General features: G+C 38.4%; 1 protein-coding gene and 1 long non-coding RNA gene across 2 annotated transcripts in view; one reads left to right on the top strand and one right to left on the bottom strand.

Moving 5' to 3' along the window:
- smpd2a (sphingomyelin phosphodiesterase 2a) overlaps nt 1-17,209 on the top strand; it is a 34,582-nt gene that overhangs the window by 1,996 nt on the left and 15,377 nt on the right. Inside the window, exons 3-10 of the mRNA XM_063207738.1 lie at nt 899-995; nt 2,602-2,678; nt 4,563-4,656; nt 11,894-11,983; nt 12,283-12,365; nt 13,512-13,644; nt 14,444-14,548; nt 14,764-14,938. Coding sequence (XP_063063808.1) covers nt 899-995; nt 2,602-2,678; nt 4,563-4,656; nt 11,894-11,983; nt 12,283-12,365; nt 13,512-13,644; nt 14,444-14,548; nt 14,764-14,938 — 854 coding nt within the window. The remainder of the gene's footprint in view (nt 1-898; nt 996-2,601; nt 2,679-4,562; nt 4,657-11,893; nt 11,984-12,282; nt 12,366-13,511; nt 13,645-14,443; nt 14,549-14,763; nt 14,939-17,209) is intronic.
- On the bottom strand, nt 7,447-10,092 carry LOC134456368 (uncharacterized). The gene is made up of 2 exons (XR_010036323.1): nt 9,030-10,092; nt 7,447-7,906 (listed from the first exon to the last, which is right to left on the bottom strand). It is a non-coding gene; the product is annotated as an uncharacterized LOC134456368 (long non-coding RNA).

Here is a 17,209-nt window from a genome sequence, read left to right as displayed (position 1 = left end):
TCAACAAAGATCCGAAAATCGTATTGACCAATGCAACATTACCTATTACAGGGTGTGTGTGTGTGTGTGTGTGTGTGTGTGTGTGTGTGTGTGTGTGTGTGTGTGTGTGTGTGTGTGTGTGTGTGTGTGTGTGTGTGTGTGTGCGTGCGTGCATGCGTGTGTGTGTGTGTGTGTGTGGCCTTGCATATGTGTGCTTTAATTGTGCAGATGTCTGTCTCGTGGTTTATTTGTGATAGTTTACAAACCATGTTTTCTTAAGTACATTTGATGAATATCTGCTTTACCTCACTGTCTGTTTCATCCACTAAATCACTCATTGGCCGTTTGTGGAACTCTTCACACAGATGCACAAACATATAGTCTAATCAAATTAACCAAACTAATAACACAAAACTGCTTTGCCCTCAGTTTACAATTTTTAACACACACTTTACAAAATGTAACAAAAACAATCCATTGCACAACACTCATTTTGCATAAATTGAACACAACTCAATGCTTTACACTGTACTCAATTACACACACATGAACACACTCCTAGACTCCTAACCTCCTCAGAAGTACATACTTTTTGAGTACAGAAATCAGGAAGCAAAGTGTGTTTAACTCTCTGTGTCTAGTTGCTGCAATGTGTGGTAGTAGTGTGATGGGCGTGTTAACGATTCGGCACAAAAACATTTCATTTTCCAACTGTATGTTGAGTTAAGCAAGACGTGTAGGGTTTTGCAATGTATCTACACAGTTTTTCTGATTTGGTGTGCGAGGATGTTGTATTTGTTTGAACAGTTAGGCGGAAACAGCTTAATTTGCAGTTGTAAAATATAATAATTTATATTATAAGCATATTATGCTAGAAAGTAATATTTACAATATATGCTCACTGTGGTTTATCTGTCAGGGGGATCCGTCACCTGAGTCGGCACTGTGCCCAGCGCTACCAGATGCTGGCCGAGATGCTGGACAGGGAACAGCATGACATTGCACTGCTGCAGGAGGTATAGAATGGCTTTCTTTCCCTTCTCTAGACTGCTGCAGGAGGTATAGAATGACTTTCTTTCTCTAACCTATGGTGGTGTAGACTATGACATGTAGACTGCTGCAGGAGGTATAGAATGGCTTTTCGCCGCTGTGTTGTGTTGCAGCGCATCTGAACTATCATTGTGACGTGTCAAAAGTTCAAGAGTTGTTTCACATCATTGTAGCCTATAGTTATCAAAATGTCTTTGAGGAGGGTAGTGTATGGTGTTTGGTGTTGCTATGTGACGTGGACATTCACCATTAGTGATGGATCGGCTAAGACATTGCTCTGCTGCAGGAGGTATGGCCTCCATGCCCTCTATGTCATGACCAGTAAACACACGACATTGAACTATTGCAGGAGGTATTAGGCTGAGTGATGGGGTGGCCAAAAGTACATGTAGTGTTATAGTGCACTGCTGCAGGAAATGTGGCCATTTACGAGACAAAGATATCATGGAGTTCATCACTGGTATGGCATTACATTGCTGCGGGCCGTGTTCACAACATACTATGCAAGACATTGCACCATTCTGCCCTACAATGGCAAAGTGCAGTAACTATGCCTACACTGAAACTGAGAAATATGCCTTCAAAGCCTTGGTATTGGGTTGGATATTGTAGTTACTGCAAATATGACATTGCAATATCTCTAAAACTGGACCAATTTGGACCAAAAAGCTTTGTCACAAGATAAAGGAGGTGCAATGACAACCATTATCAGTCTTAACTCAATTTTGACAAAGGGTGTAGTTACTGCACTTTGCCTTTGTAGGGCAGCATTGCAGGAGGTACAATATGGCTCTTTATTGAACTGAGTAATGTGAAGTGACCATCTCCAGGATCATGTTGCACTGCAGTGTGAGGTGGACTACTGCTGTGTGACTGTGTGATGGAGTGGCCATCACTGGTATGATATTGCATTGCTGCGGTAAGGAAGGGGAGGTACTCTCTTGCCAGTGACAGTGAAGTGCATGTCCCGTTGACATACTGTATGCACAAAAGTAATCTCCCACTGACAAATGCACGCTATTCAAATAAATGCAGCTCAATTAAATTGGCACACTGTGCAATGCACTGCAGAGTCCACTTTTACTATAAGACTGCAGGGCTGATAGTATTCAGGCTCAATGCCTGATTTCAGGCTAGACAGAGTTTGAAAAAAAACATTGATAATAATTAGCCATTAGGTTATTCTTATCTCAGAAAGTGTTACAGGTTCAGGGTTTTCTTCTACTATCAGGCTTGAATAATGGTCATACACAGGCTATTAAATGTGAAATGTTGAATAATGTTGAATAATGTGTCAAAATAGGCCTATGTTACGTCACTATGCAGTATGTTGTCGTCGTCGTTAGAGGCGGGGAAAAAACTTCAGGCTCAGGATTTTTTTTTCACTATCACCCCTGAGACTGTGTGGTTCAGTTCAATATCATTCATTTATTTGAATTCCATTTAATTCGGATGTTCTTAAAGTCTTTACATAACATTGCATACATGTGAATTCATTGTTTTGTAAATGTGTGTATTTGTACTTCATGTGAAGACAGTAAGTTGTGTCTTTCTGTATTGTCTCTTCTGAAGGTGTGGAGTGAGAGTGACTACCTCTTCCTGAAGCAGGCCCTGACTACCTCTTATCCCTTCTCATACTACTTCAGAAGGTAAAGAAGGAAAACTAAGCTACAAATGCTAAACATTTCACAATCTTCAGCAGTGTGAGTGGAGGGCCATAGAGAAACACACAGTGGTGTTCTGCATGAGTGTTGGGTAGCAGCAAGTCTGCTCCGTGCTCGCAATGGCTCAAGTGAAGGGCATTGTATTGGGCATACTGGGCATAACCTACATATTGACTCTGAAGAAGACGTGTGAACGTCGAAACGTTAGTCTTGGCGCTTGCCCAATAAAACAAGTTCTTTTCCACATCTGAAGATGCTCCGGTGACTCCTTTCTTCTCCTGGGCATAACCTACCTTTTGGCAGTGATGTAAAATAGTGATACCCCCAACTGCATGTGTGGTGTAAAATAGTGGTGCACCTAACTGCATGTGTGGTGTAAAATAGTGGTACCCCCAACTGCATGTGTGGTGTAAAGAGTGGTAGCCCAGGAGCGGTGTGGGGCAGTGTGCGGCAGTACGGTGTTGGCCGATTAATCAGGGTAGTCAGACGTGACCTACTTCGCAACGGTGAATGGAATGGAATTTATAAGCCCAGCCTTGTCTGAACTCAAAAGAAAGAACCTTAAATCCTCGGGAAACACATGCACAGATTATGCACAAGCATGCATGCACGCGCGCGCGGGCACACACACACACACACACACACACACACACACACACACACACACACACACACACACACACACACACACACACACACACACACACACATACTTGCACACACACACACAGATATTCAAAAACATGCACACACATATAGACACATATACACACTCCTCCATATAGACGTACGTAGTACACATTCCAGGAGACAGACACACATGTGAACACGTACACGGCACACACACAGTAAAAATATCAAATCAACATAATAAATGTTGCTTATGTTGTGTGTGGCACAACAAGATATTATTGAAACGTTTGGAAGGGTTGAGTAATACTGCAGTAAACCATGCCTTTTGCCTGCAGCTCTGTGCTGGGGTGGAGGGATATCACTTGAGGACAGAAACAGGCTAAATAATAAGCTTATGAAGAAAGCGGGGTCCTTCACTGGAGTATGTTTTAATTCGGTGGAGCAAATTTTATGCTGAGTATGGACAACCACCCACTGTTCAGCATGTTCACGAAAAGTGGCAGGAGCCAAAGGCTCTCCCTCTCTATGTGCTCCACCGAAAGGTTTAGGAGATCTTTTAGTCTTGCAGCCACCTAGACTTTTCTTCAAACCAAACGGGGTTCCCCACTGAAAAAGGTTTGGGAGCCACTGCTGTACTGCATGTCTTCATTTCAGATGGCTTATCCACTGCAGCATCCATCTGCTGCCTTTTAATTATGCAACTGATTTTATAAACCTCCAGACTGCAGTAGGCAGCCAATGTATAGTATATGATATGTTGTACTGTAACAGATACTATGTAGCTATCTTAATCCAAATCACAGATTAACCGTGACCACTTACAGTACAGTGCAATGTTATTTGTGACCACATACAGTACATTACATCTTCATTTGCCCAAACATGGCATTTAGTCATTAGGCTGCAAAATGTTGGAACCAGCTTCCTGTCCAAATCAGAACTGCCCCAACCAACAGTATCTTGTTTTAAAAAGAAATTAAAAACAGCTTTATTCTCATCTGCCTTTGGTGCTAGTTAATCATCTACAATCTGCAGTATAACACAATATAGTTTCTTTTTCTCCTCATTTCTGTTTCTCTAATCTTTAGCACATTGAATGACAATTATGTATGATAATGTGCTATATACGTCATTTTGATTGATTGATTGATTGATTGATTGATTGATTGATTGATTGATTGATTGATTGATTTGTGACCACATATAGTGTGACTGTCTTCCTTTGTGTGTTTCCAGTGGTGTTATCGGCAGTGGACTGGCAGTGCTCTCCAAACACCGTATTGAAGATGCCCTTCTCTACCAGTACTCCCTCAATGGATACCCATACATGGTGAGCTGACACAACACTCCTGTATGCTTTATTGATACATGGATGCATCATCATGTATTTCAGGATACTGTACTATATAGGCTACTATACACAAATTATGCCCAGCTGTACTACTACTACTGCAACAACTAGTAGATGCCTACAAAAGTAAAGATAAGTTTAACAGTATAACTAATGTAATAAAAAAGTAGATAAAAATATAAAGATATAGGTGACACATGGAGTTCATAAGTCTGATGTTAGTGGGATAGAAACTGTCCTTCAGTCTTGTAGTGCGGGTACGCAGTGTCCTAAAGCATCTGCCAGATGGCAGGATGGTGAAGAGCTTCTGACCATACTGTATGGTACTATGTACAGTGTATATGGAAATGTCGACAATATAATGAATGACACACTTAAAATCCTCAAGTCATTAGGATAAATTTAAGTCCAAGTTGTACTAAAACACATCTGTAAGTCACTTTAAGGGCTGCAACTAATGGTTATTGGTAACGCTTTATTTTACGGTACAGTATTTACTATGTACTTTCTGGGTAACAACTAGGTAACAGAGGGAAATTACATGGTACCTAGAATGTAAAAAGGGGGTAAATACGATGTAAATACTGTGTAATTACAGAGGAAAAAACTCAAAAGTTACCGTGAAAATACACAGTGTAGTTTCTTGGTAAGTTTTGTGTTTTCCCCTGTAATTACATAGTATTTACATCGTAATTACCCCCTTTTTTCCATTCTAGGTACCATGTAACTTCTCTCTACGGTACAGTATTTACTATGTACTTTCTGGGTAACAACTGGGTAACAGAGAGAAGTTACATGGTACCTAGAATGTAAAAAGGGGGGTAATTACGATGTAAATACTATGTCATTAGAGGGAAAAACCTCAAAACTTACCATGACACTACACTGTGTATTTTCTGGGTAATTATTGTTTGATGGCAATTTAAAAAAGGATGAAAGTACTACCTATTTACCTGTTTGTTTTACAGCAATACCACATTTAATTACTAGGTTAATGTGCTGCTCTGGATGGTCATTACACAACTCCAAAGTCAGAACTTACAAGGAACAGTATTTCATTGTAGTTACTGTGTTTATCACCATACATACCCATTTATTGCATGGGTAAATGTGGTACTTACCTGACAAAACAATTGCTGATGTCACACATTGCCATGGGCTTTATCTTCATTCTTGTAGCCGTTGAGTCAAAAGTGTTTGGTAAGTACATGGTAGGTTTCTGCACTGTTACCAAGTAACATATATTTATTTACCAGGTAAAAAAGGGGAAACTGTACTGTAAAGTAAAGTGAATGCTCTTACCAAAGTATTACCAATTTCTTACCAAGTAATTAAACTTGTTTCATAAATCATGTAAGTACATGGTAAGTTTCTGCACTGTTACCGAGTTACAGATATTCAGTTACTAGGTAAAGAAGGGGAAACTGTACTGTAAAGTAAAGCGAACGCTCTTACCAAAGTATTACCAATTTCTTACCAAGAAAATAAACTTGCTATGGTAAGTATCTGCACTGTTACCAAGTAACAGATATTCAGTTACCAGGTAAAGAAGGGGAAACTGTACTGTAAAGTAAAGCGAACGCTCTTACCAAAGTATTACCAATTTTTTACCAAGCAATTATACTTATTTCATGTATCATGTAAGTACATGGTAAGTTTCTGCACTGTTACCGAGTAACAGATATTCCGTTACCAGGTAAAGAAGGGGAAACTGTACTGTAAAGTAAAGCGAACGCTCTTACCAAAGTATTACCAATTTCTTACCAAGCAATTATACTTATTCCATGTATCATGTAAGTACATGGTAAGTTTCTGCACTGTTACCGAGTTACAGATATTCAGTTACCAGGTAAAGAAGGGGAAACTGTACTGTAAAGTAAAGCGAACGCTCTTACCAAAGTATTACCAATTTCTTACCAAGCAATTATACTTATTTCATGTAGGCCTATCATGTAAGTACATGGTAAGTTTCTGCACTGTTACCGAGTTACAGATATTCAGCTACTAGGTAAAGAAGGGGAAACTGTACTGTAAAGTAAAGCGAACGCTCTTACCAAAGTATTACCAATTTCTTACCAAGAAAATAAACTTGTTATATATCATGTAAGTACATGGTAAGTATCTGCACTGTTACCAAGTAACAGATATTCAGTTACCAGGTAAAGAAAGGGAAACTGTACTGTAAAGTAAAGTGAACGCTCTTACCAAAGTATTACCAATTTCTTACCAAGCAATTAAACTTATTTCATGTATCATGTAAGTACATGGTAAGTTTCTGCACTGTTACCGAGTTACAGATATTCAGTTACCAGGTAAAGAAGGGGAAACTGTACTGTAAAGTAAAGTGAACGCTCTTACCAAAGTATTACCAATTTCTTACCAAGAAAGTAAACGTGTTTCATATATCATGTAAGTACATGGTAGGTTTCTGCACTGTTACCGAGTTACAGATATTCATTTACCAGGTAAAGAAGGGAAAAAAAATACATCAAAAGCAAATCAAAGCATTATTGTGGAAATCATTTTTTTTTATTGTATATTGTGGCAAACGACAGTATTGCAACTATGCTGCTCATTGGAACTGTGCTGCTTATTGCCAAATTTTATTATGTTTAGGTGATAAACTAATATATACTAGTATGAATGTAACCCACTACTAGGTATGTACATGTCGATGATAGGCCAGGTTCAATAGCTAGAGAATAAAGACACTAGGCTCTGGGAGAGTGCAAAAAGATAAGTGCAATTAAAAGACACCACACAAGGATATACTTTTTTTCTTTCTTTAGTTATGAATTGCAAGGTAGAAAATATGTACATATTCCCAAAATAAAAGAAAAAAATTGACCCTTTAAAATAAAATAAAATGAATTGTCCTTCAAAAGTGAGTAATTGTCTATTTTCCAAAAGTTGGGAACAGTCCTTTAAATCAGTCCTTTAAATCCTCAAAGAGAAAAGAGTTCCTTTCAGTTGTTCAAGAAAAAGAAAAGAAAAAGTAGTTCCTTTATAGTAGTTCCGTTCAGTTCAAGGCCTTAGTTCAGTTTGTAAACCGTTAAAGTAACAACTCAAGTCAGTCAGTCAGTGTTGTTGTGACACAGGCAGGTCACAACCCTACCACATATGCGCCACGTACAATGACACAGGACAGGATCCGACTCAATGGGGTGGGTGGCTCGCCATCAAACGCAGTCATCAATCCACAGCGGAATCCAGGTCCAAAAAACTTCACCTGTGTAACCATACCCTTAGTTAAGCTACACATGTACACAGGACAATGTTCACATTTCTTATCAAATATCAGTTCAAACAGTTTAAACTTAAAGTAGTTGTAGGCCTACACAGGGGTGGAAAGTAACTAATTACATTTACTCAAGTATTGTACTTGAGTAGCATTTATGAGTACTTTGAACTTTTTAAGTAGTTTTTAAAATTAATACTTTAACTAGTACTTGAGTACATTTTGACCCAAGTTGTTAACTCAATTACACTGGAACCTGGCCTGAGTACTGAGTAAAAAAATAGACAAAATGCCACGCAAAATAATGCCACAATCTGCCGGAAATGAAAGATGATGCAGGATGGCACACAGCATTTTCACTATTGTACTATCTTGGATCAATGTATTGGATGATGGCTGGTGCCAAGCAAGAGATAGAGGTTATGGAGGACGATATTCAAGAAAAAGAAACATTACATTGTCTAGAAAAGCTAATTAAATGTAACTAAGTACTTTTACTCAAATTGCATTTTTAAGTGAAGTACTTTTTACTTTTACTTGAGTAGATTTTTAGATAGGTAGGCCTACTTTTACTTTTACTCGAGCAGGATTTAGGCAAAGTAGCCTAAAGATAGCCTACTTTTACTTGAGTAGGCCTACAATTTTCGGTACTCTTTCCACCTCTGGTTGTACAACATTAATATCAATCTTCTCAAAGGAAAATATATGCAAACCGCATACACTTCACTTATACTGAAAAGCATTGCATACCATTCAGTTACATAACCATTATCAAATAACAGGATGAATACTATGAAAAACATCACTCGGTACTGAAACCGCGGGAATTACACACAGATATTGCCGAGCACAGTAATGATCAGGAGGACTTGTTCACTTCAGACCTCTCCCCTCGCACTTGCTGGGTGCGTGATCACAAGCATGTGAATTACAGGCCGCTCATTCCAAGCTTTAAACTTATACTCAATTCAACCAAACTATACCCTTTTCACACTAAACACAACAAGTATTAACAAAACAAAATACAATTCTGAGGTTTCACCGAAGTATTTCACAGTGATAAGCAATAACACTCAAGTTACATCCGTAGGGAAAATACAGGTGGTTGCCTTACCGAGACGATTCAACAGAAACAATACACGACGAAGCGCAGCTTCTTGCTCTTCAAAACACAAAAGATTTACAGAGCAGGTCGCTCGGTGGTCCAAAATGAAACTTAGAAGTAGGTATCTTTAACTTAGAATTAATTTTCTATCAATATCTAGCTCCAAGGTGGAGCCGAAGAAACGAAGTCTTTCCTTCAGCTTTCGAGCTCTTCTCAGCTCAACTGACTGGAACGGCTCCACGGAAAGCTGAATGCGTGGAAACGCATGTCAAAATAAAAGTCCCATAACGTAACTGTCACAGTAAAAGTCCTGCTATGTTAATCGTGTTTTTAACGATACCAAACCTTCATTCATGAATTGCCTTATCAGTATTATCACTATTTATTATCCCATTTTACTATTTATGCTATTTAATCAACTAATACGTTTTTAATATGCATTTGTCAACTGGGTTACATGAACATAGTAAGTTTTGCAGCTAAAAATGACTGTTTCTAAATTAAAAATTGAGGATCATGGAGAAAATCCCCCTTTTCATTTTTTCATTGATGAAAATTGCAATGTGTGCTGTCATAATACCTAGAAATTGGAAAGTGATATTCATGAAAATGGAAATGAAGAACGGGCAGCAGGAATTCTGGAATGAAATAATAATAATAATAATAAAATATATGCACCTGTGTGTGTGTGGAACAAGGCAGCCATCCGAGTTGGCAGCAGAAACAGTCCAGGCAATACTTTCTCTAGTCTTGTATTGTAAAAAATGTAGGCCTGGTCTGATGAGTCTTTATATCTGCTGCCAACTCGGATGTTAAAGTGATACTGTCCCATGTTTGGAAATGAGCTCATATTACATTTCCCCTTGAGTTAAGTTATTGGGTTATACCTTTCTCCTGTACTTCCTGCCGTTCTCTGACTACATCAGTGCAAATGTTACCTCCATGCTAGCAATTAACACAGAGTCCTATGAGAACAGTTTCCCCTTCTTTACCTGGTAACTGAATATCTGTAATTTGGTAGTGCTGATACTTACCATGTACTTAGGCCTATATGATATGAAACAAGTTTAATTGTGTGGTAAGAAATTGGTAATACTTTGGTAAGAGCGTTCGCTTTAATTTACAGTACAGTTTCCCCTTCTTTACCTGGTAACTGAATATCTGTAACTTGGTAACAGTGCAGAAACGTACCATGTAGGCCTACTTGCATGATACATGAAATAAGTTTAATTGCTTGGTAAGAAATTGGTAAGAGCGTTCGCTTTACTTTACAGTACAGTTTCCCCTTCTTTACCTGGTAACTGAATATCTGTTACTTGGTAACAGTGCAGATACTTACCATGTACTTACATGATATATAACAAGTTTATTTTCTTGGTAAGAAATTGGTAATACTTTGGTAAGAGCGTTCGCTTTACTTTACAGTACAGTTTCCCCTTTTTTACCTAGTAACTGAATATCTGTTACTTGGTAACAGTGCAGATACTTACCATAGCAAGTTTATTTTCTTGGTAAGAAATTGGTAATACTTTGGTAAGAGCATTCGCTTTACTTTACAGTACAGTTTCCCCTTCTTTACCTGGTAGCTGAATATTTGTAACTCGGTTACAGTGCAGAAACTTACCATGCACTTACATGATTTATGAAACAAGTTTAATTACTTGGTAAGAAATTGGTAATACTTTGGTAAGAGCATTCACTTTACTTTACAGTACAGTTTCCCCTTTTTTACCTGGTAAATAAATATATGTTACTTGGTAACAGTGCAGAAACCTACCATGTACTTACCAAACACTTTTGACTCAACGGCTACAAGAATGAAGATAAAGCCCATGGCAATGTGTGACATCAGCAATTGTTTTGTCAGGTAAGTACCACATTTACCCATGCAATAAATGGGTATGTATGGTGATAAACACAGTAACTACAATGAAATACTGTTCCTTGTAAGTTCTGACTTTGGAGTTGTGTAATGACCATCCAGAGCAGCACATTAACCTAGTAATTAAATGTGGTATTGCTGTAAAACAAACAGGTAAATATGTAGTACTTTCATCCTTTTTTAAATTGCCATCAAACAATAATTACCCAGAAAATACACCGTACTTTCATAGTAATTCATGAGATATTTTCTTCTTAATTACATAGCATTTACTTTGTAGTAACCCCCCTTTTAAATTTTATACACCATCTAATTCCTCTCTGTTACCCAATTGTTACCCAGAAAATACACAGTGTAGTTTCATGGTAAGTTTTGAGGTTTCCCCTGTAATTACATAGTATTTACATTGTAATTACCCCCCTTTTTACATTCTAGGTACCATGTAACTTCTCTCTGTTACCCAGTTGTTACCCAGAAAGTACAGTAAATACTGTACCATATAGAAGTTAAATGGTTCCTAGAATGTAAAAAGGGGGATAATTACGATGTAAATACTATGTAATTACAGGGGAAAACCTCAAAACTTACCATGAAACTACACTGTGTATTTTCTGGATAACAATTGGGTAATTTCTCTCTGTTACCCAATTGTTACCCAGAAAATACACAGTGTAGTTTCATGGTAAGTTTTGAGCTATTCCCCTGTAATTACATAGTATTTACATCATAATTACCACCTTTTTACATTCTAGGTACCATGTAATTTCTCTCTGTTACCCAGTTGTTACCCAGAAAGTACATAGTAAATACTGTACCGTAAAATAAAGCGTTACCTATTATTTTAATAGTCGACTAATCTATAGATCCAGTAACGATTAGTTACGAAAAAAAGACTTGCTCCAACCTCCGCCAAAAACTTGTCTCTTATACATTTGTATCACGTCATTTGAGGTTTTAATCAGCCATGTCCTTTGTTTACCCTATGATACAGATTCACCATGGTGACTGGTTTGGAGGTAAAGCTGTGGGGCTTGTCGTCATGGACGTCTGTGGGATGAAAGCTCATGTCTATGTTACACATGTAAGTCACATAGAGAAGATTTGTTAACATTGTACTGGGTTGTACGCCATGATTACAATAATATGGAGTTAAACACTGCATGTCTCTAGACATTACTGATTCTTGCATAGCGATACAGACATTAAATATCTTACTTTATTGCATAGTAAATTATTATTCACTGTCTGAGTATATTTGCCGTACATATGCTGTCGTGGTCAGGATTCCCTGGAAGAAGCGGTTTTATACCTCAATGGGAACTTCCTGGTTAAATAAAGGTGAAAAGGTAAAAAAGTGCTTGTGTTTGTGATGGATTTCAGCTGCATGCAGAGTACTCCAGGGCCAAAGATGACTACCTTCCCCACAGAACTGTACAGTCTTGGGAGCTACTCAACTTCATTCGGTGAGAAGATAACTAATCATTTTCTTCAATATTGAAGTGGATGACAAAAACCTGAAAGGCCATGATCTACAAATATAAATATATTGTGTAAAAAAGCATTCAAAGTGTCTTCTGTGCCATATGGTTAGTGTGGTTGTCTCATCACCATCACTTGAGTGGTACAAGCTTGTTCTTTGGTATCAGTGTGTTTCAGGCCCAAGCTCAAATGTGGGGTGCATTTCTTGAAACCATAGTTGCTAACTAAGTTAGCTGCTTTGTTGTTTCCGAGGCAATTTCCCATTGGCAACTACCCAAGTTGCTAACTGGCTAGCAACTACACTTTTAGAAATGCACCCCTGGGCAGAGCAAGTCCAGTCCCCTTTGCCACAACAATAGCCGGGGTCTCAACGACATATCAGAGCTGCGCTTTTAACACGACATGTTGATAAAAGTAAAAACTCCATTGTGACTGGTGTGCTTTACCCCCTGAATGGGATATTTGTATATTTTATATATTTTATTTTAGTCTGCTTGCTTGATAGGGTACCCAACAATTGCTATGCGGCACAGATTTATTTTGTATCATATTGCTACTTCACAACACTAGCACATTTGAAAGAGAACCTCACATGCACAAATATAATTGATACAGACTGGTTGATACAGACTGGTTACAGGTTTGTGTCGATTGGTGTAACCAACACTTACCATAATTCTTGCTTTGCATGAAATTTCATAGTGACATAATGAAATAATCTAAATGTAATCTCTTTTCAAGTTATGGAATGATATTAAGCACACTTTTATTCTGTGTATTTGAAAGTAAATACCCAATATTACATCTTGTATTGTCATTATGCCATTTGACATTTTTGGGGCAACAAGACATTCATTTTATTTAAAAAAATGTTGAAAAGCTCTTTGTCATTGCATGAAACACACAGAAATACAACATATACATTTTAGAAACATGATGAAATGTTTAGAATAATGTATTGAAACATTTTATATCTCATTGTACAAACCCTTAATTGTCACTGACCCTAACCTGTAAATAAGAGGCCAAAACCCATGTGCTTTTAAAAAATATCCAAATACACATTTTAACAGCTTCTAAGAATAGAGTATTACTTCTATTTGACTGGCTATGTCTATCGGTTTCTTTAGTCACACGTCTGCAGATGCAGACCTGGTGGTGTTGGGTGGGGATCTGAACATGCACCCGCAGGACCTGGGCACCCGCCTCCTCAGGGCCCACACTGGACTCAGGGACTGCTACGTGGAGACGGACACCTTCGACGTGAGTCACTGGCCACGTTTACAAGACGTTTCTAATTCCAAATGAATAATTCAGAATGAATAGTCCCGTCGAGTTTACATTGAGTTTTCATTTAATTCCGAATTGTTAAGTGTTTACATGATGTTTTCAAAGCGGAATTAAGCTTTAATCAGAATTGAATTGAATTCATTTTGAATTAAATGTCTCATGTAAACTGGGCCACTGATTGACTAACCTTGGGCAGCAATTTATTTGGATGTTCCCCTGTAAATTGCCCACAGATGTTTGTGATTATAAATAAAGTAGTGAAGGGAGACCACTTATCTGTTGCAAAGGTGCAGGATTTAGTAGAGACTTCAAAGTAAAAATGGAAAAAATCTGTAGCTACACTTCATGTCTGTGCAAAATAGCTTAACTGATGCTTCAAGCTCTCGGTCTGGAAGACCTTCACCAGGCAGATTGTTTTTAAATAATCTATACTAATATGGATCTATGTATGTCTCCATCATCATATAAGGATAATGAACTTTAGTTTGATATCTAGTAATTTTATCTAGATGCTATCTCATAGTAGCATTTATCTGTTTACACACAGCGTTATACATTTGTTGTTACCAGAATGGCAATGACCGAGTTGTAGTGCATTACTGAAGGCCCTGTGTTATGTCATAGTAGAGTAATACCATGGTAATGAGCCTTTCAATGACTATTACAGCGTGCGTCAGATGACACGGTGTGCAATAATACTATCAAATGTTATGGACAAGATAAGGGTTGAGTTTGCGTATGTTTGCGAAATTCCATTCTATATTTCCTACAGGGATGTGAAGATGGCATTACACTCATCGATGATAATCCCTTCACAAAAAAGAAAGACCTGCTTCCCTTTGAGAAAGGAATCAGGATCGACTACATTCTAATGAAGGTACACAATGGCATGTGAATGAGGCCACAGTAAATGACACTTTTAGATGGTAGACAATTGTTCTGGAAAGTGCCTATACTACCCCAACAAGCAGTTTTATCCACTTGGTTTAGCAGTGAAACTTTCAATTTTCCTTGTATACTGTCTGGAGAAGCATCACATTTCATTGGCTTTTTATGGACTTTCATATACTGTATAATTTCCCTCATTTTCAGGGCTCGGACCGTGTGTGTGTGAGATGTGAGTCCATGTCCACCACTAAGGGCTGTGTGCCTGATAAGCCGTTCCCCTACTCCGACCACGAATCCCTCACCATCCAGCTCCTGCTCCAGCGTACTGGCTGCATGGACGGAGTCAGGCACACGCAGAGATACTCCACATCAGACACAGGTGAACCACTCATAAAGCATTACTGTACATCACTTAAAGGTGCACTGTGTAATTTTTTTTTAGAAGTTTCTGTCCAGAATTCATGCAACCGATTCACAATTGCTACCTTTTTCCACAAATTCTTACCACCACCATTGAATTCATTCACATTCACATTCACATTCACATTATGACACTTTTTTCATACATGTGAATTTCTAGAAATGGGCATTTTTAGCGGCAGCATTTGCTGTTCTTTGGTCATACTAGTAAATATTAGTTCATTATTAGTAAATATTCGTGAAAAGATTCAATTTTGCAACAGACAGCACAGTTTCAATGAGCAGCATGGTTGCAATGCCTACTCTGGCCACCATCCTACACAGTGCACCTTTAACAAAACATTACATTATGTAGAGATACTCCATATCAGACACTGGTGGATCACTCGTGAAACATTACAGTACATCACTTCACAATGCAAGGCAGATATACTGCAAGTCAGACTTTATACTCCAGGTCAGATACAAGTGCAAGAGGGGGGTCTTATGGGTCATTTTATGGATGGGCTGTGAGGCTGCTTTCACACCACGTCCCTTTTAAGCAAACTCAGACCTGTGAGTCAGCATATTCTGTGCATATGACATTGCTCCAAAGTGTACCCAGACCCCTTAGAAGTGAACCATACCGAGACCTTTATTGATGTGGTCTCAGTACGGTTCGCTTATGAGTCCTGAGAAGTTATACTTGTGACTAGATGTAATCACTTAAGGAGAGCTTTAGAGGACCGGGTATGATCAAAAAGAGGACTGACGCATCAAAAAAGCTTAGTTCTTCAGAATAGGGAAAAGACCTGGAACATGACCTTGACCTTGACCTTGACCTTTTAAGAACTATACTGACTCTATCCTGACACAAAATAATCATAAATTAATGAAATCAATGAAAGTCTATTGACATTCTTCAGAATTGCAAATTTGACCTTGGCAATGACCTTTTAAGGTCACAATCACACATTCTCCTCATGTAATTGTCAGAAATGATTTCCTCTCCAAAAAAATGGTCAGAATTGATGTATGGCATGTGTATAAACAGTTTAAAAGTGGCGGCCATATTGTGTATTGTGTATATTTGGCGGCCATATTGTGAAAAATCTGGCACTATGGTGGACGAGCACCTCCGTGATTTTTAATGTCTAGGAACCCACTAACTCAAATCCAGTGAGAAATGCCCTCAACTCAAAATTGCGAACGGGTCTACAGGGCTGGTCCTGGACTAACGTAGGCCTAGGCTACGTGAAGTCCGTTGCTTTTTTGTTGGACGTTGCAAAATCAGTCTTTGATGTGCAAACCCCATGGTCAAAGTAGGCCTAATTCAAAGGCTACACTAGTTAATAGGAAATGTGTTTGGCTTTCAAACTATTTTCTTTTTTAATGTCTAAATAAAGGTAAATTGCATGGATAAAACAATGACAGGCTTCAAATGGTAAAATTATTTAGGCCTACATCAGGCAACTATGGAATTGTAGCCTGCCTGTTTGGGAAGCTACTGTGGTAACCGTACCAGTGCCATTTTTTCTCTCTTGAAAACAAAATGCTCCCGTCCCATTAACCCAGGCATCACTGCTCTAGGTGTTTTGGTTTGATGCCCCATGTTGCTGACATTGTGCATAATGCAAAAAAAGCACAAGTAACAGTGGTATCCTGAGTTTAGGACAGGGTGTATGGTCTCCTAACTTAGGCATCCTAAGTTAAGATATTCCTAACTTAGGATGCTTCTGGAATGGCTATATTCCTATCTTAAGATAAGATAGGATTTCTTCCTAAGTTAAGTTAGGAAACCTCCTTCTGTTATAGCAAAATTCCTAAATCCCTTCCTATCTCAAGATAAGATAGGATTTCAGACTTAGGAAGTTTCTGTTATGTGGCCCCAGGACCAGAAAGAGCAGCCGGTTCTTTTTGTAATAAACTCACGATATGAACAGAACAGAGCCAAGTCCTTTTGCTGTCGGCTCACTTTTTTGGTCCACTTAAAGAGGACTGAGTTTGGTTCACTCACAGGGGGAGTAGATGTGAAAATGCCCTGACTTGCTACATTGCATTACAAAGTAAAGATGCCATACCTCACCTCAGATACAGTTACTGTGCCGCATGTGGCCTTTATGGATTTCTTCATGGATCACTCGTGAATGATCACATCACATCACAGAGTTACAAAGTAAAAAATGCAGTGAAACTAGAGTTGTCTGCCTGTACTGTGCATAGTTGTGTGTGTGTGTGTGTATTCTTCTTC

Source organism: Engraulis encrasicolus, chromosome 10, assembly GCF_034702125.1.
Source record: "Engraulis encrasicolus isolate BLACKSEA-1 chromosome 10, IST_EnEncr_1.0, whole genome shotgun sequence".
Lineage (NCBI taxonomy): Eukaryota > Metazoa > Chordata > Actinopteri > Clupeiformes > Engraulidae > Engraulis > Engraulis encrasicolus.
This window is presented reverse-complemented; position numbering and strand designations above follow the sequence as displayed.